Below are 25,996 nucleotides of genomic sequence, written 5' to 3'. Positions count from 1 at the left end.
TCACATTTAGCACTTTATTTATCTAAGAGAAGAAAGAGAGAAAAAAATGGCTGGGGCATTGAAGCCTCCCTAACCCATTCTGCATCCAAGATAGATATCACTTAAGTACCATTAAGAACACACATTCGCTAATTTAGAAAAGAGTGAAGCAAAAGTTAGTGGCACATCTTACTGCTGGATCAGCACCTTCGGGCTCTTAAAGGTGTAAAATAAATAAACATTGTAAAATATTTATTTAAAGCCACACATTTTATGTTCTATACATTTAATGCACAACAAGGAAATTATATACTTTTGCAGGTCACAAATAAGCACATCTGCAAGCACATTAGTAATAGAAGGTGCTGTTCCTTAAACCTTTTCTTGCGAGCACATTTGGAAATGTGCCCAATAAATGCAGGGAATAATAATGCAAGTTGATAATTCCACTTCCTACACACCCCACAAAACACACAAACGACCGTGGTAAAGAACATGAAATGTGAATGTGTATCTGCGTATATGGGGTGCATCTCTAAATATGCAAGAAATTGATCCTTACCGGTGGCAGGACAACATAGGAGATTCTTGATTTTACAGTGACCTTGTATCACTGAGCTTCCCGGTCGGAATAATGAAAGTCTTAGGCTGAAGATATAAAAACCGTGAGGAGGTAGTGCAATGGGAATTAGGCAGTCCTGAGGGAATGAACCAAGGTGAACTTCTAAGGAAGGGACCTGGGGATTTTACATGTCAGGTAGTGTATGGCTGAAATGTAACAAATCAGGAGCCACATAACTTTTCAAGGAGAAGGTACCGTAAGATATATTCTTCTTTATAGAAGCCATGTGAATAAAAACTGACATTTTCTAGGTGAAGACTTTTCTGGGCATTTGGGTAAATTTCAAACCTACTAGGTTGGTCCTGCATTTGCACTGCAAAGCAATTCCCTCCCTCTAGCTGTCTGTGAGTTACTTACATTATCACCACTTACCCAACACCCGAGCTGTAGTGACGAGCGGGCCGACCCGAAATCCGCTGGTTTACCCGCAGGTTGGGAGGGTTTGGGCCAACTCCTGCACAAAATCTTCGGGTTGCAGGTCGAGCTCTTCTCCTGCTCTCCCTGCCCGCGACCTAATACTGCAGGCTTCCAGCACCGGAATTTATAGACTTCCGCCTGCCTCCGCCCGCCCCTTTTGTGACGTCACTGCGGGTCTATAATAAGAGGGCAGGAGCGGGCTTGGGCCAGGCGCAGTTCGGGAGGGGGCGGGTTAGGGACGTGTGCGGGGCGTGAAATTCTCGACCGGCACATCACTACAGAGCTGCTGCTCCTATCAGCAGAAAACTGCACCGTTTTGGGGTTATTCTAGGGAGCACCACGGAGTGATTTCCTTCCTGCTTCTTCTTTCTTCAAATGTACCAGGGCAGACACAGTCACAGTAAAAAGAAATAGCCGGCTTTTTCGTTAAAGTTCAGCTTTTCGCTCTACTGCGCATGTGCAGAAAAAAGAAGCCAGAAGACTATCACTCTGTGGTGCTTGCTGGAATAACCATGGGCCGGTGCAGTTTTCTGCCGATAGGAGCACTGGCTCGGGGTGTTAGGTAAGTAAATACAATCACTTGGAGGTGCATAACTTTTGGCAGTATTACTACTTTCCCATGGCGAGAATTACCAGCATAAGCAATAAATACCACTATTGTAGCTTGAGTGCCACACGTAAGCAACCCAGTTATGGCACGTTTGATTAGATGTTTCAATGAATTTTGGTTAAAGAACAAATTGATACGAGATGCTAGACAGAGTGACTACAAATCAATCACTTACGGCCTACAAATTATAGAGAGATCACTATGATCAAAGGGGGTCATTCATTTTAAAGGATAACAGATCAGCTCTGTAGTATACAATGGGATTCTTCAGAGCTGGATTTGCATAGCAGGCACCCCTAGGCCTGCAGACACCCCTTTCCCTCCCTTTTATTCTCGTGACCTGAGCGATGGGGATTGGCATGCAGGAAATTTAAAAAACAATCATATCTCCTGCTCATCCCCAGTGTTTTTGAACCAATGTAGGTGTGGTTGGGCAGCATGCCGCCCCCTAAAATCCTACGACCCTAGGCCCGGGCCTTGGTGGCCTTTCCACAAATCAGGGCCTGGCTATTCCATTAGCCATTGTGTATCCTCTGCTTGAATGAGTGTCCCCATGGCTACACAGCAGCATGTTTATATAAACTATAGTAGTCTTTCTGAAGCAAACCCAACCATTTTACCAACGCAGGGCAACAGTAAATTATATTGTCATTCATTTAAACCATTGTTTGGTTTTACTGCAGTTGATGAGAGAATGACAAACAGACTGCAATTTGACAGGATTGCTATAGAGACTCTCACACAGACTGATTATCTGCCTACTCAGACAATGATAGGGACATGCAACCTTCAGCATGTCATTTGTTCAAAAATACTCCAGACATCTTCTCCACCAGCTGGGCACATGGAGAAATATACAGTTGTATTTGTGCCACAAGTTACTACATTAGCAAAGCCCAACACATTGTCCAATTGCCCTACATGTCAATCTGTTTAAGAGCTTTATAGGGGTTGGTTAACAACTCACCATCGTGCTTAGGTAGTGCACTTTGCAAAGGTGGAGGAGGTGCCGTGGACCCTGGTGGCCCAGGAGGAGGGGCTAAGGATCTTGAAGGAGATGAGGTTGGAGGAGCTCCGAGGGGTTGCCGACCAGGCTGACTCATTGGGGGAGGCCCTAAAGGAAGAGAAATCACAACAAACCATAAGGCAGAAGCAGTGTTAACACAAATATAATATCTTGCAAAAAACAAACACTTGACCTAAATTAGAATCTCAGTACACAGGGCCTATGATTAAAGGGGCTTGTACTTGTACAAAATAAGCTAAAATGAATAGCGCTGGTGCTGGCCACACTTTTTTCTACTATTGTAATCACAAAAACCTATAAAGTTATACCCTGTTTTGTAATAATTAGATTACTAATGTGCAAATAATCCTCATGCATAATGGATTACTGCTAACAAAACAGTTAAAGGGAGCTAGTTTTATACTGGTGATTTAATGGTCTAATAAAGTCACACAGGCTACATGCTGGCTAAAAACAGTGCAGATTGCCTCCATAGTAAAAACAAGGGTGTATGCATAACACCATGGGGGGTCATTTATAAACACCAGGCAAATTTGCATCTGGGCAGTAACCCATGGCAACCAATCAAATGTTTGCTTTCACTGTTCAAAATGTAGATGGCTGAAGCTTATCAGTTGCTATGGGTTACTGCGCAGGTGCAAATTTGCCCAGTGTTTATAAATGAGCCACAAGTGTTTTATATATGATTGATTGTTATTAACAGGTGTTTATTTCAGAATAAGTAACCTCCCATGTGCCTACACATTAATGTCCCGAGGAAACATTTGCAGGATATATGCTGCAGCATCCTGTAGCTCTGCAAGGATTTAACATTTATTTTGCTCCTGAGCTTTTCATCACGATTGTGATTTGGTGCCTTTATTGAGAGGACTGGCATCAAGGTGCAAAGTTTGTTTGTTCCTGAGGAAGGTCACTGTTGCTGACCTTCACTAATTTGAATTAAACATACACATTTTGTGAAGCTCTGTGTAATTCAATATATAAACACATCCAGTCCAGGACTTGGGTACAGTCCAAAAACACAAGGGAAGGTTTCACAGTAAGTAACAGGACTTTTTCGGTAGCAGATTTATCAAGGGTTGAATTTATGGGAGTTTTTTTTTTTTTTTTTTTTTTAAAAACTCCCATAAACCGGAAAATAATGTATTAAATAAATCAAATTTTCTAAACTCAGGTGAATAGGATCAACCCTAAAACTCGATTTGAATTGAATTCGATTTGAGTTTGACAAACTCGATTCGAATATTTTCCCCGAAAAAAAATTTGAATGTCAGGAAGGCAATAACTCCAAATTGATCCCAGGACGCCTCCTATTGACTAAAACAGCAACTCGGCAGGTTTTAGGTGGCGAATAGTCAAATTTGAGTTCTTAAAGCGCTAGAGTATGAATTCCCTAGTCAAATTTGACCATTAAAAAATTCAATTCAATCCAACAATTGATAAATCTGCCCATTATTATCAAAAAAAAAACTTTTCAGCTGTTGCTTTAACCTCTCTACAATACAAACTACGGGTATGGGATCAGTTATCCGGAAGCCCGTTATCCAGAAACCTCTGAATTACAGGAAAGCGGTCTCCCATAGTCTCCATTTTATCCATAATAAATCCAAATCCATAATTCAAATGTTTAAAAATGGTTTCCTTTTTCTCTTTAATATTAAAACAGTAGCTTGTCCTTGATCCAAACTAAGACATAATTAATCGTTATTGGAAGCAAAACCAGACTATTGGATTTATTTAATGTTTACATGATTTTCTAGTAGACTTAAGGTATGAAGATCCAAATTACGAAAAAATCTTTTATCTGAAAAACCCCAGGTCCTAAGCATTCGGATAACAGGTCCTACACCTGTAAATATGACTCCAAACTATTCTTTATGGGAAATAAAACCTTATTTCAGAGGTTTCAAGAGAAAAAATCCCCAAAAAGAACATCTGAACAGGCTTTATATTTTATGGATTAAAGGGGACCCATTACCCTAAGAAATAATTCCAAATTCTTTATAATCATGTTAGCTGAGCATAATACACTTTACTTACACTATATGTATTATTTAAATTTTGTTTCTTTCAGTCTTGGAATTACACTATCACAACAAGCAGGCAGAAGCCATTTGTGGACACTGTTATTAAGATAAATTGTGTATCACCCCAAAATCTTGTGTATGCACCAGCATGGGGGACCTAATGCCCATGCACAGTGCCCTACACAATTATAGAGCCTGAGGAGGGATGGGGGATAGTGAGGAGAGCAGTGAAATGTAGGAAATGCTTAATGGAAAGTGAAAGTAATTGACTGCCTCACTTCTATGCCTCAGGCAAAGGCAGGGCAGGTAATATTTGATTGACAGCTCAAATATTTAAATACCCTTATAACAGGTATGGATGTTGGATGGATGTATTATTTGTGTTTCATGTTTAATTTGCAAAGGACTTTCATTATGCAGCTTTTTATGTGTGGGTGACAGGTTCACATTAAGAAGAGACAACATTTTGTCTGCAAGTAAACATTGAGCAACGTTTAGAATGGAGGCAATGTAAAATGACTGTACCTTGACTCATTAAGCTGTTATGAAGAGGAGGACCTCCGAAAGGAGCCACATACTGATGTGCAGTTGGTGGATTTGAATTTGATTGGTAAGATGGTTGTCCTGATGTAGATCCTGCTGAGGAGTAAATGTGATTTGCAAAAGGCTGGGGTTGGACATGGCTTAAAGGTGTTGGGAAATACTGCCAATTTGACTGTGGAGGAACATTTCCTTGAGAAGCATTACTGACAGCAGGTGCTGCTTCACCAGCAGTGTTCTGAGGTGGAGGTGGCATCCTTGGTCTGGCACCTGTTTGTTGTGGAGATGCCACTGGTGCATGTCCCATGGGTGGTCTATTAATGGTCTGACCAGAAACAGGATAATTTGATAATGGAGGAACATTTTGAGGACCACTTAACTGATGAACAGTCTGAAGGCCACCTAACTGTGGTACAGTCTGAGGAACACTAGAGATTTGCTGTCCATGGCCAGGATGCTGGGCAGCCTTTGCTGGGATTAGCTGAGGATAAGAGCCTGGGAGAACAGAATGGTATCCTTGGCTCGCCAATGGTGGAGAATAAATCAACGAATTTTGAACTGGACCTTAAATTGAAAAGCAAAAATAATTAATATTCATTCAGTAGTTACTTCAAGTTCAACCCCTCCAAATGAAGACACAGCATCCATGCACACACCCCTCCATACACTCACATAAATTATATATCGCCATACCTATACTAACTATAGAGTAGTATCACAATAGCCTTTGCTATTATGTCTGTCCAAGAAATCATCCAAGCCATTCTTAAAGGCATTAACCGAATCAGTCATCAGTAAACACTGTGTGTATTAAAACAGTTGCAATGCAATACATCATTTGTGCAATACGGCTTGCATAACTTATGGATCTTTACCAATTCAGCATAATATACAAGCTAGAGGACCAGTTGTGTTGCTTTTTTCGGGTTCACTACTTTGGAAATCCTGGTTTTTCAATGTTTTGGTGCTGCATTCACTCACGGTAGGAGAAAAATAATCTGAGCATTTATTTGTATAGATACATATTTGAACTATGTTTATTCTACACACTTTCTTAAGAATAAATCAGAAGTGTTGCCACATTTTGAACAGAAGCCAGCACAATAAATGCATGTGACACATCACTGCAAACAGATAGAAATGCAGATTTTCATATACTGAACTTACTGCACCAGTCTTAACTTTCAGAATATCTCGCTCTCTCGATTTCTTTGTGGTGCAGTGACAATTTTTTGTAAAGAATAGTTCAGAAGGACCCGCACTCCTTATACTGTGAATGAATCTTCTTTATTCAAACATTAATACGCATGTTGGATTCACAGTATAAGGAGTGCTGGTCCTTCTGAGCTATTGGATATATCTATAGCTGTATCTATATAAGTGGCCCATGGTAGAAAAAGGGCTGTAATTTAGTACTATACTAAAGGCACTACTCTGAATGACTTTGCACTGATCGATTGGCAAGTTCCAATTGGATGGTATGGTACCTGTTGAGAGATTCATGTGCAGAGGTGAGGCATCAGTTTTCAAGATTTGTTTACTGCAGGCCCTACCGACTTAAATGGAAATCAGATGTAAATGCACCTGCCCCAAAACAGGATGCAAAATTGAACCTTGTTTGCACAGTAGTTTGAATGAGGGCCAAGATGAAAATGGACTCCCATGCACACTATGAAAAGCAGTGGCAGAATACATGAAATATAATGGCACAAATAAAACATCTCAATACTAGCTGGTTTTATTAACTTGCTAACAGCAAAAACATTTTAAAAAAAAAAAAAAAAAAAAGCACAATTCTGGACACTTATCCTCAACTGAACGACACAACGCAAATTGTCTCTCAAAGCCTGTACGTGGCATTTCTAAGTTCACATGTTACACATTGATGGCTATAGGAAACATGCCAGGATTGGTCCCGGGGTTGCTATGGTGATTTACAAACTGCACTGCACTGCAGTCAAACCTGATGGAAGCACAGCAATGTTTACCATTTAAAAAAAAACACCTGTGTAATACTGTATGTGCAACAAATGTAATTTTCTCATTCTCTGAGTTGAAATTTTTTTTTACATTTACCTAATAGAAGTAGTATACAGCTTTTTTTCAACATCAAATAAACATGGCTTATTGCAGCCAGTGCGGAAAAAAAAAAAACCTGTACTGATCTCATGATGCTCATCAGACACAAAACTGTGAGATACTGCCATAGGTTCTATTTTAAAAGTACTATTCTAAAAGTAAGTGGAAAATGTGCATGATCTTTAACACTCGCAAGGAAAGTGCCCGCCCCCTTCTGTGACATCACAGCGAGAGGGCATATAAATGATGGAATGCACTAAGTTAGGGTCGGGGGCTGCTAGGCTGGGTTAGGGTCAGGTATGGGTGCAGTTTTAGTCAACCCGCACATCACTAGAATGCAGGGATTTGTAGTTTTGCTTCAAAGTGTTACAGACCACTGTAGCAGAAGTCCTTCTTCTACAAATTCTGTTAATTGGCTACATTCTGCTACATTGTTTCAATACCTTGTTCCAGTCTAGTCTTTGTTCTAAGGCTGAAGGCACACAGAGCATTGGCTTCCCTGCTCTTCACCTATGTTTTTTGTAGGCTGAGAAAAGCAGATCAGGTCCCTTCCCCAGCTCAGGTGATTGGCACTTAAAAGTACAACTTTCCTTGCATGCAGGAACTCAGAGCACAGGTAAGTACAACTTTCCTTGCATGCAGGAACTCGGAGCACAGGTAAGTACAACTTTCCTTGCATGCAGGAACTCGGAGCAAAGGTAAGTACAACTTTCCTTGCATGCAGGAACTCAGAGCACAGGTAAGTACAACTTTCCTTGCATGCAGGAACTCGGAGCACAGGTAAGTACAACTTTCCTTGCATGCAGGAATTCGGAGCACAGGTAAGTACAACTTTCCTTGCATGCAGGAACTCAGAGCACAGGTAAGTACAACTTTCTTTGCATGCAGGAACTCGAAGCACAGGTAAGCCGGAGAAAACGAAAACAGGCATTTTCTGGATGACCTTGCCTCCAGTCCACTCTGCATACCTGCACTCAAGTGGAAGCTGTACTTTGCAGTGCCAATGCACTGAGCTGGGGAAGGGAGCGGATCCACTTCGCTCAGCATGCAAAATGGGGGCTGAGAGCAGCAGAACCAATGCTCCATGTGAATAGCCCTAATATGCCACTTTAAGCAGCAATTATATTTATAAAAATGTTAAAACCATTAATTTGTGCATTTTGGAAAGTTGCTTAGAATTATAATTTTTTGATGCCACGTGCAAAAAAATGTGTTTTTAGGTGTAAATATCCATTAAAATAAATGTAATGCATGTGTTTGTGATCTTTCTTAAGTAAAGAAAGGACAAAATCTTTAATGAACATGAATATAAATGGACGCTTCAGTGTTTTCCTCAGCCTGGTTTAGCCCAGTCTGCCCCAAATCTCACCTGCTGTAATAGAACAATTTTTACAGAAGCCGTTAGGACTGCTTGCTTTTGCAATTTCACTGCACACTGTACAGTAAAACCTCCATTTTACACTTTTCAGGAAATAAGTGTAAAATCCAGCAACATGTAAATGGTTTAAAACAACTCTCTGATGGTCGCACACACAACCTAAAGCAATAAGTGATTTGTGCTTAACTGTATGGGCTGTAGACTAATTTAAGAAAAAACAATAGCAAAATGCAATGGGTTAGCATTTTAAAAATCTTAATTTCACTAATAACACTCACAGAGGACAATCATTTTTGGTAACATCAGGACAATATGCTGGTGTAAAATCTGGGAAACCATAACGCAAAATTAGGCAAATGCACCCATCGAAATGCATTATAAATTGGTGGGACCACAAAAAAATGTTGCAAAATTCAAGAAAAAAAGTTCACCTTCCAAACACATTTTCAGTTGAGCTGTTTTCAGATTGATCTCCAGAAATAAAAACTTTGTACAAATGCTTTCCATTTTTTCCTAAAATCTAAGTTTAAAGGGGTGGTTCACCTTCAAGTTAACTTTTAGTATGTTATAGAATGGCCAATTCTAAGCAACATTTTAATTGGTTTTCATTATTTATTTTTATAGTTTTTTTTTTTTTATTTGCCTTATTCTTCGAACTCTTTCCAGATTTAAAATGGGGGTCACTGGCCCAGTCTAAAAACAAATGTTCTGCAAGGCTACATATGTATTGTTATTGCTACTTTTTATTATTTATATTTCTATTTAGGCCTTTCCTATTAATACTCCAGTATCTTAATCAAATCAGGGTAATTTGGACCTTGCTGAAATTGCAAACAGGAAAGCTGCTGAATAAAAACTTAACCAAAACCAAAACTTAACAGGATACTAAAAGTTAACTCTAAGGTGAACAACTACTTTAAAGTTGAATCTTACTGTCTCTGGTGTTTCAATCTGGCAGCTCAGTAATTCAGGTGCAGATTCTGAACTGTGACAATTTTGCAACATTTAGTTGATACATTTCTAAGAAGCATCTCTCTGGAGTATTGTTAACTATTGTATCAAATTATCAAATATAACTGTTGTCGTTAATGAAACTCAAGGATTCTGCTCAGCAGGGACAAAGATAAGAAATGTATCAATTTAGAACAGTTTACAGAGTCGGCGACCCCTCTCTCAGAGCTGTTTTAGAAGGTGAAAAATTACACTTTACTCTTTAATATTAGAAAAATGGTCACCAATAGAAAGTAACTGGAAAAGTCTTTATTTCCGGTGAACAATCTGAAACCAACTGAACTGAAAAAAGTGTTGGAAGGTGAACAACCCCTTTAAAATCAGGGGATGTAAAATTAAGGTTTGCATTCTCTTAGGGCAGGACTCCACGGACGATTCTGACGCTATCCAACGCGCTGCGCAAAAACGCAGGCACCACTTCAGATGCGACAGAAATAAGGTAAGTAATGCTATTGTCAGATTGTGTTGCATTGTTGATGCGACGCGACTATCTGATGCAGCGCGTCGGAATCGTCTGTGGAGTCCTGCCCTTGTAGCGGGCAAAGGACTTAAAGGACCAATAACAGCTATTTTTTTTTAACGAAAAAAAACCCACCAACACGGTTTTTAACTTTGAATTCGCAAAGCTTTTATTAAGAAATTACTTACCGATTCTCTGCATGTGCTCCTCTTCTGAAACGGCGACGATCCATCGTGCAGAGCTCGATTTCTCCTCCCTGCCTTCTATAGGAGATGGCCAGAGAGGAGAAATCGAGCGACGCATGATGGATCGTCAACCCTGTTTTCGTTTCAGAAGAGGAGCGCATGCAGAGAATTGGTAAGTAATTTCATTAAAAAAAAAATTACTGTTACTGGTCCTTTAAGGTGCTTAATGTTTATGTATTTTTCCCCCACCTGGTGTAAAGAATTGTATGCCATAAATACATGTAGAGAGTGTTTATATTTAAGCATACCATAGGAATTGAACACATGCATAGTGTACAAACTTCTGGAGTATTTATAGCTTGTAGTAAAATGTTCAGCTCATTACATGGACTTTTTTTGGCTTAATTTTTAATAGGAGTGTGCAGCATCTAATTTAAGGTTTTTACTGGGAAGTATATGGTGAATCAGTAGGAGTAAATAGCTAGGTATGCATCTATTATTATGAACATGTATTTATGAAGAGGCAACCTATTACAGGCTCTATACAATCAAAGGGTTGTACTGAAAACATAAAATAAACTACATGAATATCTGAGCTTCAAACTTTAGAAACCGCATCCAAGTTAATGACCAGGCCCAGGTTAAATGATTTAAAAGGCTTCTCGGCTTTCTAGTATTCTGTATCACTTTACATTACCATGGTAAATATATCAAAGTATACTGGTTTATTTTACCTTTGTCAGGCACAAGCTAAGTTATAAACCAGCTGAATATTTAATGGAGCTGAAAACAGAATTGACTGTGTACTGTACCCCATCAGAAATATGATCAAACAGTGTACAACTTTAATCTGTCACACAGCATAACATGATTAGGTACAGGTATGAGACCTGGTATCCAGAATGCTCGGGACCTGGAGTTCTCTGGATAATGGATCTTTCCATAATTTGGATCTTCATACATATTGTCTACCAGAAAATCATGTAAACATTAAATAGACCCAATAGGCTGGTTTTGCTTCCAATAAGGGTAAATTATATCTTATTTGGGATCAAGTACAAGGTACTGTTTTATTATTACAGAGAAAAAGTAATCATTTTTAAACATTTGGATTATTTGGATAAAATGTTGTCTATGGGAGATTGCCTTTCCGTAATTTGGAACTTTCTGGATAACGGTTTTTGGATAACGGATCCCATACTTGTACATGTAACTGATACAAATAACTAGCCATTAATGTTCTCCATTAAGAGGTGTATTGACTGCAGGGGTCTGGTATCCACTATATCACATATTACAGCATTAATAGTAGGCTTCATACTGACATAATGAGAAAACCTGAAAGGAAAATAGTATGCACCTCTTAGAGGGCCATTTTTATTTTAGTTTTTTTTTTTGTTTTAATTTGAACAAACTTGAGACTTTACTAAACTCAAAAGTTTGCTTATTTATAAAACAAAAATGACACTTAAAAACACAATCAAATAAGATATTTACGTTATCCTCTGTCAATGTATCTATTTTTTGAAAAATAAAAGATTATAAAAAAAAACACAATCAAATAAAACATTGAATGTATGGGATTTGTATTCTACTTATTTTCAATGGGTCTACAAACTAAAAAAATAAAATAAAAAAAAATATTTGAAAAACTAGGATTAAAAACAAAATCAATGACATATTGCCTAGGACAACTTCCATTGACTTCTACATGAACTCACAAGCTTTTAGATGCCTACGTTTGCGGTTGCTCACTATTATAATAATAGTGAATCTTGCTAAAAATTCAACCTTTGATAAATTAGGTGCTTGGTCTTCTTCTTGTTGCATTACATGTATCTGCAAAAAAATACACTTAGTGGCAACAGCAGTACAGATGAAGATCACCAGTATGTTGTTATAGCAAGATTGAGGAAAATCTATGGGGGTTCAAATTCCCAGAATTTTACCACCAACAAAATTTAGTGCAAAGGTATGGAGCTGCTTATAAAGAGCAAATATCTGGACAGCAGCCTAGGACATAAATGTTATGTACTTCAGCAGGTTGCACATACAGCGTACATTTAAGTATCCCATTTAAATCAATATACATTGGTACAGGTTGGAGCAAGGTTGAGTCCACCTAGTTCTAGATGGCTACAGTCAGGTACCATTATTTCTACTTGTGTCTGGGGCCATTCACTCCACTAGGACTTAAACCGTGAATGTGATTATGTATAGATTCACAAATAGACAAGAGACATCAGTGTGGCAGATTTACTATAGGTCAATAAATGAAATGTGAATTTGTCAGTAGAAAAGACAATTTTCCAGCATGTAAAGGGGTTGTTCATGTTTAATTGAACATTTAGTATGATTTAGAGAGTGATATCCTGAGAAAATTTGCAATTGGTTTTCATTTTTTATTATTTGTGGTTATTGAGTTTTTATTTGGTTGCTAGGGTCCAAATTATCCTAGCAACCATGCATTGATATGAATAAGAGACTGGAATATGAATAGGAGAGTGTCTGACTAGAAAGCAGTATAATAAAAAGTAGCAATAACAATACATTTGTGCCTTATAGAGCATTTGTTTTTTTAGATGGGGTCAGTGACCGCCATTTGAAAGCTGGAAAGAGAAGAAAAAGGCAAACAATTTAAAAACAATAAAAGAGAAATAGGGAAGATCAATTGAAAAGTAGCTTGGAATTACCCATTCTATACCATACTTAACGTTAACTTAAAGGTGAATCACCCCATAAAGAGCAAAAACATATGGAAAAAAATACTAGTTCCCCAAGCTTCCATAACCTTGCAATGTGTTTGATTTTTTGCTGCACTGTGGAAAAACCTTTCGCAACGTTTCACCCTCAATGGAGTGAGGAAAGTTGGAGCAAACCTTAACTTATGAATTATGGCTATGGATGGGCTAATTTTTTCGCCATGTTTCGCTGCAAAAATGACGCCCATAGACTTGTATGGCGTTGGGGACATTTCGCCGGCGGAAAATTTTTGGCAAAACGAAATGGGTCAAATTCACCCAACCCTAATTATGGCCCTTAGGATACAATGGTTTTGCACCTGCTCAATGTTAGTTAATATTTTTTGTTAAAAGAAATGAGGATTTGAACAAGTCCAACTTCTTTAGGACATGTGACTTTAAAGTACAACTGAATTTTTTTTGGATGATGCGATTTTTGATGTGATTTGGCTAATATCTGAATATGCAACTAGAGGTTAGGATCTGGATCAATATTTTATAGAATGTTTTGAGGAGGACTTGGTCAAATGCTAGAATCAGGGATTTTGTGCATCCCCAAGCCAGAGTGGATATTTATGAAGTTTTATTTGAGAATCTAAGGTGCATGATAACATGTAGTAAAACAGAAATTTTGAGTCGCTTTTCAGAAGTTGAACTAAAAGGGATTGTTCACCTTCAAACAACTAGTTATTTTTAGATAGATCACCAGAAATTACAACTTTTTCCAATTACTTTCTATTTATGACTGCCTGTTTTTCTAATATTGAAGTGTAAAGTGTTTTCACCTTCTAAAGCAGCTCTGGGGTGGGGGCTCGTGGGGGTTGTAAACTGTTCTAAATCGATACATTTAGTTGATACATTTCTTATCTTTGTCCCTGCTGAGCAGAATCTCAGGGCTTCAAAACTGGCAACTGTTAGAATTGATACAAAAGTTTCTAATAATCCAGAGATGCTGCTGAGAAATGTATCTACTAAATGTTGCAAAATTGTAACAGTTCAGCGTCTGCACCTGAATTACTGAGCTGCCAGACTCAAACACCAGAGACAGGAACATTTTAAACTTAGATTTGGGGGGGGGGGGAAATAAAAATAAATAGATAATGGAAAGTAATTGAAAAAAAGTATTTATTTCTGCGGAACAATCTGAAAACAACTGAACTGAAAAAAGTGTTTGGAAGGAGAACAACCACTTTAAAACACACAATGTATCATTGTTGCAGTACAGTAAGTTACTTTTGGACATAAAGACAAAGTATAACCCCTATTTTACACTAACAGATCTTAAGTTTTCCTAGAATTGACACTGTTCTGTTGTGGGCCCATTCAGGCAAGCTGCATTTTCTTTCCCGGATTTAACATGAGGCAAAGGCCTAAGGCACGAAGTGTGTATGTGTTTATATGTGTGTGTGTGGGGGGGGGGGTTAATGTACCTAAACTTTCGGGCTACCCCTACTTTAGCTTTCTATAATTCCAGCTCGCGGGCTGGGTGAGAGCCCTTTCTGCTCTTCTATGTTTGTCTTGTGATCAGCTGGCTTCTGCTACATAGTTTCAAAAGTGAGAACTACCAGGGCAGAGCATAAGAAGGCAAATAATTAAAATATAATTTACTGTTTCACCTGCATTGGTACACGTGGTGTGTTTGCTTTAGAAAGATTATTATAGTTTATATAAACAAGCTGCTGTGTAACCATGGGGGCTGCAATTCAAAGCACAGGTTACATAGTAGATAACAGATGCACTCAAATCCCACTGTATTCTATTACAGTGCTCATCTGTTATCTTCTAAGTAGCCCGTGCCTATGCTCCTTGTGGCTGCCCCCATGGCTAACAAAGCAGCCTATTTATATATACTACACAAAAGCCATGAATATCTTGTAAATGATATCCTTATAAACAGTAAGTACCGATGTCATCAATTATAAACGGTGAGTAGTGATGTAATTTCTGTCACACGACTCACTGAAACTTGTGTATTATAATAAAGTACCCAGTGTTGCAAAATATGAGGATATTAGAAGTTACCTCAAGTTACATGACCTGTATATGGTCATGAAACTCCCGAGTAACTTATAATATCCTCATAATTTACATACATCACTTTATAACCAGTGCATAGTAACAGTACACTATATTTGAATTATTTTAGCAAAATGTTTTTTTCTAAAAATTTAATTATGCTATTAAAAAAAAAAAAGATCAGTTGTACGGTTTGCCTACTATTATGGAATATCAGTCACAGGTAGAGTGCAACTGGCAGTTTCATAATGCTGTTTTACAAATGCCGGTAAAAAAACAAAGGATCTAGTGACAGTTAGTAAGAGTCCTCCCCGCAAAACACGTTAATCACACTTAATCCTACTGAGTTAAAAATTACACCTTAGTGCAGAGACACAAACTCAGATTCTGGGAGATTAGTCGCCCAGCGACAAATCTCCTCTTCTTTGGGGCGAATAATCTCCCCAAACAGCCTCCCGCCGGCTAGAATGTAAATTGCCGGCGAGATGACAATCAGAGTGCTTCGTTTTCCGAAGTCACCTCACGAGGAAACTTTCGGCGACTTTGGAAAACAAAGCGATCCGAGTGTCATCCCGCTGTTATTTACATTCTAGCCGGCGGGAGGCAGTTTGGGGGAGATTAGTCGTCCCAAATAAAAAAAAAAAAAAAAAAAAAAAAAGAGTGATCGCCAGCAACTAATCTCCCCGAATCTGAGCGTGCGTCTCTGCCCTTAACTGACTAAAGCTGGCCATAGATGTTGAGATTTTTAAAAGATCAGATCCTGATCGTGAGACCCCGATTTTCTCGGAAACAATTGTACGATCGTACGAATTTACCATCAACTAAAAAGACCAATTTGCCAGGAAAATAAAGGGGAGCTGCCTGCTTGGCCCTGCAAACATAGATAGATTGCACTGGGGCAGACAAAGATTTTTTGACCTGGCTGATCAATTTCCTGACAGACGTCGGCCGAAAAATCGTAAGATGTACGGTCGTTCGAATCCCACTAACCGCAAGATAATTTCGAAGGATTGGTCGGACTTCCCTAAAATCGGTCGTTCGGCAAGAAGAATCGTCGCATCTATGGGGAGCTTAGTCATTATACTTTACTATCAACCATGTGTAGCCACATATACCCTTAAATAAGCAAATGTTAATATTGCAGCGGTCATTAAGCAACTCTCTGACTACAAGATACTTTGATTTGTAGCTCAGCAAAAGCTGGGGGATGCAGGTTGGCCAGCTTTGAGCAGTCTGTGGCCCTCCAGATGGTATTGTTATAAAAGTACCAGAGTCCTACAAACAAATAAAGGCTTCCAGGAGTGCAGGGAGCTGTTGTTTAGGGACACTCATAAGGCAGCAGATTGTCCCTCAGCAGGTGGGCAGTAAGGTTTTTGTGACATTTGTTAACAGCAAGCACAGGTCCTTGAAAAACATATAAAATCGTAAAAGAAATGTTATTACCCCAGTGATAAAATCAAGGCACCCAAATATATAGGCCCAACATTCTTCAACCCCTTGTATCCTGTATGCTATCAATGTATTATATATGCACATTCACCCAAGAGTTGTCAATGACAAGATCCTGGTCTATTAAATAACCGAGACCACAAAGACTTTATACAGTGATGAAGCAGAGACCAGTATGCCTAAAGCTGGCCATAGAAGCAAAGATCTGATTGTACGAATCGCGGATTCGTATGATTTTCGGACCTTGTGTGGAGAGTCCCGACATTTTTCGTCCTGCGGAGATCGGGCGTTTGGTCGATTGGACAGGTTAAAAGATTTCTGTTGGCTAACAATAATTTCTCTGCATGTATTGCCGATCGTACGATTTTCCGTGGGAGAGCTTTGTCGGACATAACTTTCGCACGATTGTTGTAGGGGCAGAACATCGGCTGGTCTGTTCTTTTTCTACTTTATTTGATCTGTATGGTTAGTGGCAGGTCGGGAGATGGGGGAAGACCGATCTTTCGAGGATTCGAACGATCGGATCTTTGCATCTATGGCCAGCTTAAACCAGATGAAAATGTAGAAAGACATCCTTTATAGTTTGGGGAGAGAGATGTGTAGAAAGTGAAGCAACATTGGGTGAGTAACAGGTGAGTGTGAAGTTAAGGGACATATTGTGAGTCAGGCATGAACACAGATCGCAGCAGCTTTGAGGTGACCCTTAATACCAGCTTATAGCTGAACTGCATCTCGACTGACAGCTCTGAGCTGTCACAACACGGATCCATGACTGTGCTTAGAACTGTGGGAGTAGTTGGGACGGTGTTGCTCGGCTCGGCAGAGGTTACATTGTGAGAGCAGTGAATTGCCCCCACGTCACTATGTGTGACTGTAACTATGTCTGTGGCCCGTACATAACATCCCCAGCCGGAGAGACCAGGCCCAAACACGGCCAGTGCCCGCCCTACTCAACTTTAACTTGCGGATTGTTCTACGCGGCCTCCCCAACAAGCTCACTACTACTAACACTACTACTATCACTACCGGAACATCTGCTGAAGGTTATCGTTCAGCCCAAGCCCAGTAGTAGCAGCAGCTGAAGGCGGAAGGCCTGTATATTGCCACACGTAGTACACCCTCCACTCACCGTTGCTGTAAGGCGGCCCGGACCCCCCATTTTGAGAGTTATAGCCAGTGCTGGACATGGTGAGGGAGCGGAAGGCGGATTCAGAAAGAAAAGGCGAACATCAACCGCTCATGATACCGTCTCGCTGTGCAATTGTCGGCGGCTGCCCTGCCAGGGCCCTGTAGCTGATTTCGAGTCCAATAATCAGATAATACGAGACAGCTCTGTCTGGCAGCAGGAAGTGCACAATCCTGGCCCCGGGGCGGCCCCTGCGCATGCGTGTTTGGTACACGTGGCACTTCCTGTAGGCTGGCCTGACTGGCTGTCATGGGGTGAGGGTAAACGCTTCGTTGCATACGTAGGTTTAGATTGAGAAATATGTCGTAGCTTTTGCTCTGGATGCTGGAGAGGGGGGTTATGTTATCCCTTCGTGAGTTGTAACCCAGTCCAGTCTATGGCTGCTGATCAGGGACTGGGCTACTGCTGTGGGGCTGAAGCAGTGCAAATCACTCCTATCAATCTAATTAGCCTTATATCAGGGGTCCCCAAACTTTTTTTTTACCCATGAGCCATTCAAATGTAAAAAGAGCATGAAAAAGTCACTTGGAGGTGCTAAATAAGGGATGTGATTGGCTATGTGCAATGGCAGCCTACAGAGGTGGGGTTGTCACCTTTTCTAGAAAAAAAAAGTACCCGCCTTCCTATATATTTATCTTTTTTCCCTATAGATAACATTGGCATCAACCAATACCGGCTAGGCTGGTAAAATACTGGCCAGATGGCAACCCTAGACCCATCAGGTGCACTCTACAACCCATAAGCTGGCAGGTCAGACAGGAGTAGGGTTGCCACCTTTTCTGGAAAAAAATACCGGCCTTCCTATATATTTGTATTTTTTCCCTATTAATAACATTGGGATAAACAATCATTTTCACCGGCCAGATGGCAACCCTACCTACAGGGTTGCCACCTGGCTAGTATTTTACCGGCCTAGCAGGTAAAACACCTGCCAGGCCAGTATTACAAATTTACCGGCAATGTAGCTACCGGTAATTTGTAATACACTTAACAAAGACCCTTGTCCTCTGGTGGAAACTTACCTTTCCTTCCTCATCTTGTTGTCGCTCTACGTGGCCGCGCCAATTTTGTTGTGCGTCTCCGACCTTTTTGCATCACGACCCGCTCCTTTAGTTCCCGCCCCCACCCGCTGGCCGGCAGCCCTACCTACAGGAGACTCTGCTTGGCACTATACTTAATTTATATGCAAATAAAACTTGCTTCCAAGCCTGGAATTCAAAAATAAGCACCTGCTTTGAGGTCACTAAGAGCAACATCCAAGGGTTTGGAGAGCAACATGTTGCTCACTAGCTACTGGTTGGGGATCACTGCCTTATGTTATAGAGCACTTCCTTATTTTGCTCAAAATGCCCTATATTGCTCTTGACCAGTGTCTGGCTGACCCACTGGGATACCAGGAAAACTTCCGGTGGGCCCAGGTATCAGTGGGACCTCATACTGCTAAACATTTGGCCTATTTCATGGTCATTCCCTTTTTCTATGAAAACAAAGAGGCTAAGTAGATGGAATAATCGAGTATAGTATGTAAAGAAAAGAGAATAAGAGAATAGAGGTTGAGTGAGGAGAGGAAGAATAATAGTAGAGTGGGCCCCTGGTGTCCAAGTCTGACTCAGCTCTTGACACCACTGTGCATTTTTCACCATAGGTACTCACATTCTTGATCAGGGCAGCATTTTTTTTTTCTAGAATAAAAATATTCATTATTCCAGCCAAGTTAATTTTTTTAGATCAGCCTGATTTTGACCATCAGTTGTGTGACTTAATAAGCCGTGACCCAGCACAACAAGCTTAATCCTAACAGTATTTCTGTTGATTACAAAATATAAAGCACTTTGCTGCTTAAGGGCAGAGAGACACGTGGAGATTCTGGGAGATTTATTCACCCGGCGATAAATTGCCTCTTCTTCCGGCGACTAATCTCCCCGAACTGCCTTCCTGCCGGCTAGAATCTAAATCGCTGGCAAGATGGCACTCGGAGCAATTCGTTTTCCGAAGTTGTCTCACGAGGAAACTTTGGGCGACTTCAGAAAACGAAGCACTCCGAGTGCCATCCCACCGGCGATTTAGATTGTAGCCGACGGGATGGCATTGTGGGGAAGAAGATGCGATTTGTTGCTGGGCGACAAATCTCCACGTGTGTCTCTGCCCCTAAAGAGGTTGTTTGCCTTTCAATTAACTTTAATATTATGTAGAGTGAGTGATATTCCAAGACAATTTGCAACCGAGTTACATTTTTTTATTATTTGGGGATTTTGAGGTATTTATCCTTTTATTCAGCAGCTCTCCATTTTGTAATTTCACCTAGGGTTCAAATTACCATATCAACAATGCATAGATTTGCATGAGAGACTGTTATATGAATAGAAGAGGCCCCAAATTGAAAGATGAGTAATAAAAAGTATCAATAACAATAAATGTGTAGCATTTGACCCCCATTTGAAAGCTGGAAAGAGAAGAAGAAAGCAAATAATTCAAAAACTATAAAAATTTAATAATGAAGACCGATTGAAAAGATGCTTAGATGTGGCCAACCACCCCTTTCAGCAGCTAAAGAAAACACGAGATATGAAAACAGTGCCAAACTGGGGTGCCAGGGCCCCACCAGAAAACTATGGATAATAGATAATGTACCTGTCCCATAGTTTATATGTGTTTTAATCAGAAAATGTAAATACAGAACATTTAGGGCAATGACATACAGGTTGTTTTGATGCCCATGTTAAAGCAGGAATGACCACAAACTCACTACAGAAATAACTGTATGGTGTGGAAATGCCTGCTAATCTATTTTCAGGATATTATGTCATTTGAATGATGTACCAGCTGTGATTTCAGTGATTAGCAACATCATGTATTATCAGTGTCTAATTGCCCCCCTAGCCACAGTTCCACCCCAGGACATTTTAAAGACTAGACTTAATTGATAAATATGCCCCTCATTATTCCTAGAACAGTATTTAAGTAGCTATCCACTGGGAACTTAGGGCTCTTACAGACAAGCGTTTTTACCTGCGCGCCCCTGCGTTCCGTTTTTCTGCATTCAGCTGCAAGGGAGCGCAGGAATAGACGCATTACATTTTTTCCAATGGGGCTGTACTCACACAGGCGCGTGTAGGCGCCGAACGCAGGTTAAGATGCAACATGCTGCATTTTTCCTGCGTTCGGCGCCTACACGCGCCTGTGTGAGTACAGCCCCATTGGAAAAAATGTAATGCATCTATTCCTGCGCTCCCCTGCGGCTGAACGCAGAAAAACGGAACGCAGGGGAGCGCAGGTAAAAACGCTCGTCTGTAAGAGCCCTTACAAATAACCTTTTCTTCTAACAGTTCTTATGATTCAGAGATTGAGTTCTCTATATACATAACATCTGTATGAAAAAAGCTTTATGTCACACTTTGTCCTACAAAAGGCCAGGTCTCATCTGTGTGTATATGTTTTTCAACTGCATCTTGGGTTTTTTTTTTATGAGAGATTAAAAATGCATTTTTTTACACATTAGATTGCTTATGATATTGTAAGAGGAACAACTCTGTGGACAAAGTATAAAAATAAAATACACATTTTCTTTTTTTTCATGAAGTGAATAACTGCAAACCTGTGCCTCTGTGTGTGTCAGCGTGTACAGAAACTTTGTACTTTTCTGATAAAAACAATCCTCACACCACCTCGTGTCAGATTGTGCAATCACCTTGTGATTCAGCCTTCTGGCAACATAAAGCTCCACAGACTCACTATTGTGAACCTTGTTGCACAAAGGACCTATAGTCTATTAAGATCATTAATCTGTAAAGCCTCAGCTCTACGCTGGTCACAGTATTAAAGTTTTGTTAAAGATAAAACTATAGGTTGTTTGGAACGGTATCAATAGATCTTTATGATTTATAATTGATCTGTAATGTTTGTTTTGAAGGTTTTTGGTATCATTATTATTCTGCTTATACAGGCAGTCCCTGGGTCTGTAGGTTTTCTCCTAAGTTGAATTTGTAAAGGTGGCCATAGACGTAGAGATCCGCTTGTTTGGCGATGTCGCCAGACGAGCGGTTCTCTCCCTGATATGCCCACATTAAAGTGGACGATATCGGGCTGATTCGAACGTGGGCCCTAGGGCCCAACTATCGGATCAGAACGTAGGCCAAACGGGCGGTCGGATCGTGAGACCGCATCAACGAAAATATTTTTCCCTTTCTGTGCTCTGCATAGGGTTGCCACCTTTATGGAAAAAAATACCGGCCTTCCTATATATTTATCTTTTTCCCTATTAATAACATTGGGATCAACAGTAGACAACACCAGAGGGGGTTGGGGCAGGTGGTTTATTAAAGCTAAATGCTAATAAAAGTCCACAGAATGTTACTGTAATAGCCCCTGTATGTAAGTATGAGTTGTATGTAAGCTGAGGACTCCCTGTATATAGACTGAAACTGGAAAAGTTATCAAATTGTTGGGGTCACTATCTCCAGGTAACAAAAATCATGAACTGTGAGTTACTGTACATTTTATATTTATCTTTAAACAGTACATCAGGCTCTATCTATGTCCTATTCATACACCACTTTGACTTCCAAACTGCTGCCTGGTTGCTAGGGTAATTAAATTAGCAACTAGATCGCAGTTGAATATCAACGCCTGAGAACTGCCGCACAAAAATTCTACATTAAAGTTAATTATAAGATGAACTACCCCTTTAGTTCTGGTTAACCCACAAACACAGGATATACTGGAGAATGCCAGTATGTTGGTGTAATATTGCTAACTTTTTCCCTCGGATCAGTGAACCTGGTAGGGAAAAAAAACGCAAAGGATTAAGGGATTTTTCTTCCTAAGAACTGTGCACATTTTACTGATATCTCCCAAACCTCCTTTACCCTTTCTTCAGACTTGTAGACTTATACATGCTCACTACAGTTAGGGGCAGATTTATCAAAGGTCGAAGTGAAAATTCTAATTAAAAAAATTCTAATTTCAACAATTTTTTGTGTACTTCGACTAGGGAATAGTGCAAATTCGATTATAATTTGAAAAAAATTCAAATATCGAAATTTATCATGTACTGTCTCTTTAAAAACTACATTTTGACCATTCGTCATCTAAAACTTGTCGAATTGCTGTTTTAGCCTATGGGGGACCTCCTAGAACCTATTTGGAGTCAATTGAAGTTTTTTTTAGGAAAATAAAATCGAATACAATGTTCGATCGAATCAATTCGTACGATTCTAATTTGAACGAAAACGACCTATTCACCCGAAAAAAAATAATTAATTTTTTTAATACATTTTGTTTCGTCTTTTTTTCATTCTAAATTCGACCCTTGATAAATCTGCCCCTTAAAGTCTAGATGGGTACAAGGGAGCCTTTGGATTTTCAGGTTAGAAGGTAGTACAGTGCTCAGTTACTAAGATATATATATATCTGTATATCATATAATTTCATATGCATCAAGTTATGTAAACCACTATTTTTTCACATAACATTTATCATGGAATTTAAAGCAGAATAAATGTAAGGCTCCTCTGATGAAGCCCCCAATGTCGCAAAACTAGTCAGGAGGGAGTGGTTAACGCAGGGGGGGGGGAGACACAGCCAAGTGGTGTGTTATGCTATGAAATTGTTTATTCATATATTTGTTTATACATTGTGGTGAATTTGCACAAGTAAATGCTGATGGGATGGGATGGGAGATTCTGTGCATGTATATTTTTTTCTTTAAGGATTAAAGGTTACCTGCACAGGCATGCTACTTGCAATTGAAGACAATAGGACTCCTTCATGAAGTAAGAGCGTGTCCAAAGTTCAAAAATACATACATAATTGTGCATATTATACACTTCCCAAAGGTACTTGCATATATACACGTCGCTTTATACTTTCAACTTGTGCCAAAATGGCAGTTGCTTCTGCTTTTCTGAATAGTGCAAGGGAATGAGGCACTGATGATAGGGAGCCCTGAAATGAAGAGCTGAGGTAGAGTTCTCCCTTTGTGTTGCACCCACACATTCAACCATCTTGCACCCCAGGAATTCTCACAAACACGGGTAGCACAGATAGTATATCTACTGTATGCCAGAGTTAAACCAAATTGCACACACATCGATACCATGAACATTTTAATGCAACTTGCAATTTTAAAGGGTGTAATTAGAGTTCCCCAACTACTACTTTATAATGTCTGACCTAGGGTAATTGGGGTGATGATTTAGTCCTGGATTTTTCTGACCCAAAATTTTCTACTCACAAAATCCTAAAATGATATAAGGCCAGAGTGCATCATTTTCACCCTGACATGAGGTCGGTTGACATATCTTCTTGTACAGGTATGGAATCCTTTATCTGGAACATGGTTATCCAGAAAGCTCCGAGTTATGGAAAGGCCATCTCCCATAGACTCCATTTTAATCAAATAATTCAAATTATTAAAAATGATTTCCTTTTTCTCTGTAATAAAAAAAACATTAACTAGTACTTGATCCCAACTAAGATATGATTAATCTTGAATCGAGACAGAACAATCCTATTGGGTTTAGTTCAGGTTTAAATTATTTTTTTTTAGTAGACCGAAGATATGGAGCCCCAAATCACAGAAAGACCCCTTATCTGGAAAACCTCAGATTCTGGATAATAGGTCTCATACCTCTATAGGAGTTTTAGGGACATAGTCCATAAACTCCAATATGGCCCATGCACAGCTTTATTTCATTAATTCAGCTCCAGGATACTAGCCATCTGGGCAAATGTGAAAGAAAGCATGTTTATTAAAAGCTGGGACCAAATCAGCTTCTGGTGAATGTGTTTCTGCTCCCCAGTGGTGGAAGCATGGCACAATGTCAATGTGCAAGGACCCTAAACAGTATGACTATATTTATTCTATTGCATAATATATTGGCCTTCTGCAAGACATTATAAACACTGGGCAAATTTGCACCAGTCAGTAATTAGCTTTTCCAGTGAGCTGCAGGTTGAACAGTAAAAGCAAACATCTGATTGATTGCCATGGGTTACAGCCCAGCTGCAAATTTGCCCAGTGTTTATAAATGACCCCTCTTGTATTCATGTGCAAGGATTGTGTACATTAAATAAAATTTTATGTAAAATCACTTTTTAACGTCCATAAAGAGCAAAGCTATAACAGGTTGTGGCACATGAGCAGTGAATCTTGCTACCATTCCATCCAACCGTTGCAGTCACTTACTGAAGGGTGAAGGAGCAATTTGACCACATATGAACGGGGGTGTTATTGGGATATTACAGAGGTATATTACAGAGGTGTTAGAGAGTTCAGTAAATGGTACAACCCAACGCATCTGATTGGCCTAGAGGTAGTGAGGATAGTGACGGGAAATGGGCCATAAATAGGGGTGCACAAGCGGGCTGAAGGTTAGCTGTTACCTTTAGGGCTGGCTGGAGACAGGTCCCCCCATCCACCCATATTAATGTATATATAATAAAAAAAATATTGTCGCAGCTAGAGGAAAGTGGAGAGAACCTTTACCATGTGAACAGCCCCACAGACTTCTGTTTAAGTTTTCTATATTTAGTCAATCATTAGTGTGTAAAATTCTCCTGTAATTGGAGAGAAGTGGATTTACCAAGAAAAGACGCATTGTAATCATCAATTTAGACACATTAGCAGAGGCATTTATTTGTACCTGGATACCAGTACTGCTTGGTGAATTGGCTGTATTATGTATGTACAATGGATGCGTTGGACATTTACATACAAAACCAACTAATAACCTAAACAAGATAAAATGAGGATTTTGCCCAAACAAGCTTACAGTCTAATAGTAGTTGTAATAATGGATCAACTTTAATCCACAGAAGCAGTTACCTGCTTTCCACAAGACCCATGTTGATCTGCAGCATTCTTGTAGTGTCTATCCCTGTAGTTTGCCTATTTGTATTCTTTTCAGAATTGTACAAGACAATAATTGATAAGTATTTTCCCATTGTACTTAAAGGAAAACTATAATCAATAAGTCTCTATAAAAAGATATTGCATAAAACAGCTCATATGTAAAACCCTGCTTCATTTAAATAAACCATTTTCATAATAATATACTTTTTTAGTAGTATGTGCCATTGGGTAATCATAAATAGAAAACATAAGGGCAGCCCCCTGGGCACACAAACATACCAACAAACTATACTTGTTAGGTCACATGAGCCAATTAACAGACAGAGTTGTGTCTTTTTCTTCAACACTTTTTCCTGTTACAGTTAGAGTTGTAGTATTTCTGGTCAGGTGATCTCTGAGGCAGCACACAGACCATCA

At 39.6% G+C, this 25,996-nt stretch overlaps 2 protein-coding genes across 2 annotated transcripts in view; one reads left to right on the top strand and one right to left on the bottom strand.

Moving 5' to 3' along the window:
- Window positions 1-17,810, bottom strand: part of sec24a.L (SEC24 homolog A, COPII coat complex component L homeolog) — a 44,712-nt gene extending 26,902 nt beyond the window's left edge. The window contains exons 1-3 of the mRNA XM_018252017.2: window positions 17,671-17,810; window positions 5,208-5,786; window positions 2,596-2,742 (exon numbers count right to left, since the gene is read on the bottom strand). Of these exons, the coding sequence (XP_018107506.1) occupies window positions 2,596-2,742; window positions 5,208-5,786; window positions 17,671-17,728 (784 nt within the window). The 5' untranslated portion in view covers window positions 17,729-17,810. The remainder of the gene's footprint in view (window positions 1-2,595; window positions 2,743-5,207; window positions 5,787-17,670) is intronic.
- Window positions 17,811-17,897: 87 nt separating this feature from the next.
- sar1b.L (secretion associated, Ras related GTPase 1B L homeolog) overlaps window positions 17,898-25,996 on the top strand; it is a 39,981-nt gene continuing 31,882 nt past the window's right edge. The window contains exon 1 of the mRNA XM_018250759.2: window positions 17,898-17,981. The gene's annotated coding sequence lies outside the window, so the exon portion shown is untranslated. The remainder of the gene's footprint in view (window positions 17,982-25,996) is intronic.

The sequence above is a fragment of the Xenopus laevis genome, chromosome 3L (assembly GCF_017654675.1).
Source record: "Xenopus laevis strain J_2021 chromosome 3L, Xenopus_laevis_v10.1, whole genome shotgun sequence".
Classification (NCBI taxonomy): domain Eukaryota; kingdom Metazoa; phylum Chordata; class Amphibia; order Anura; family Pipidae; genus Xenopus; species Xenopus laevis.
Note: the sequence above shows the minus strand (reverse complement) of the source record. Positions and strands in the feature narration are given on the sequence as shown.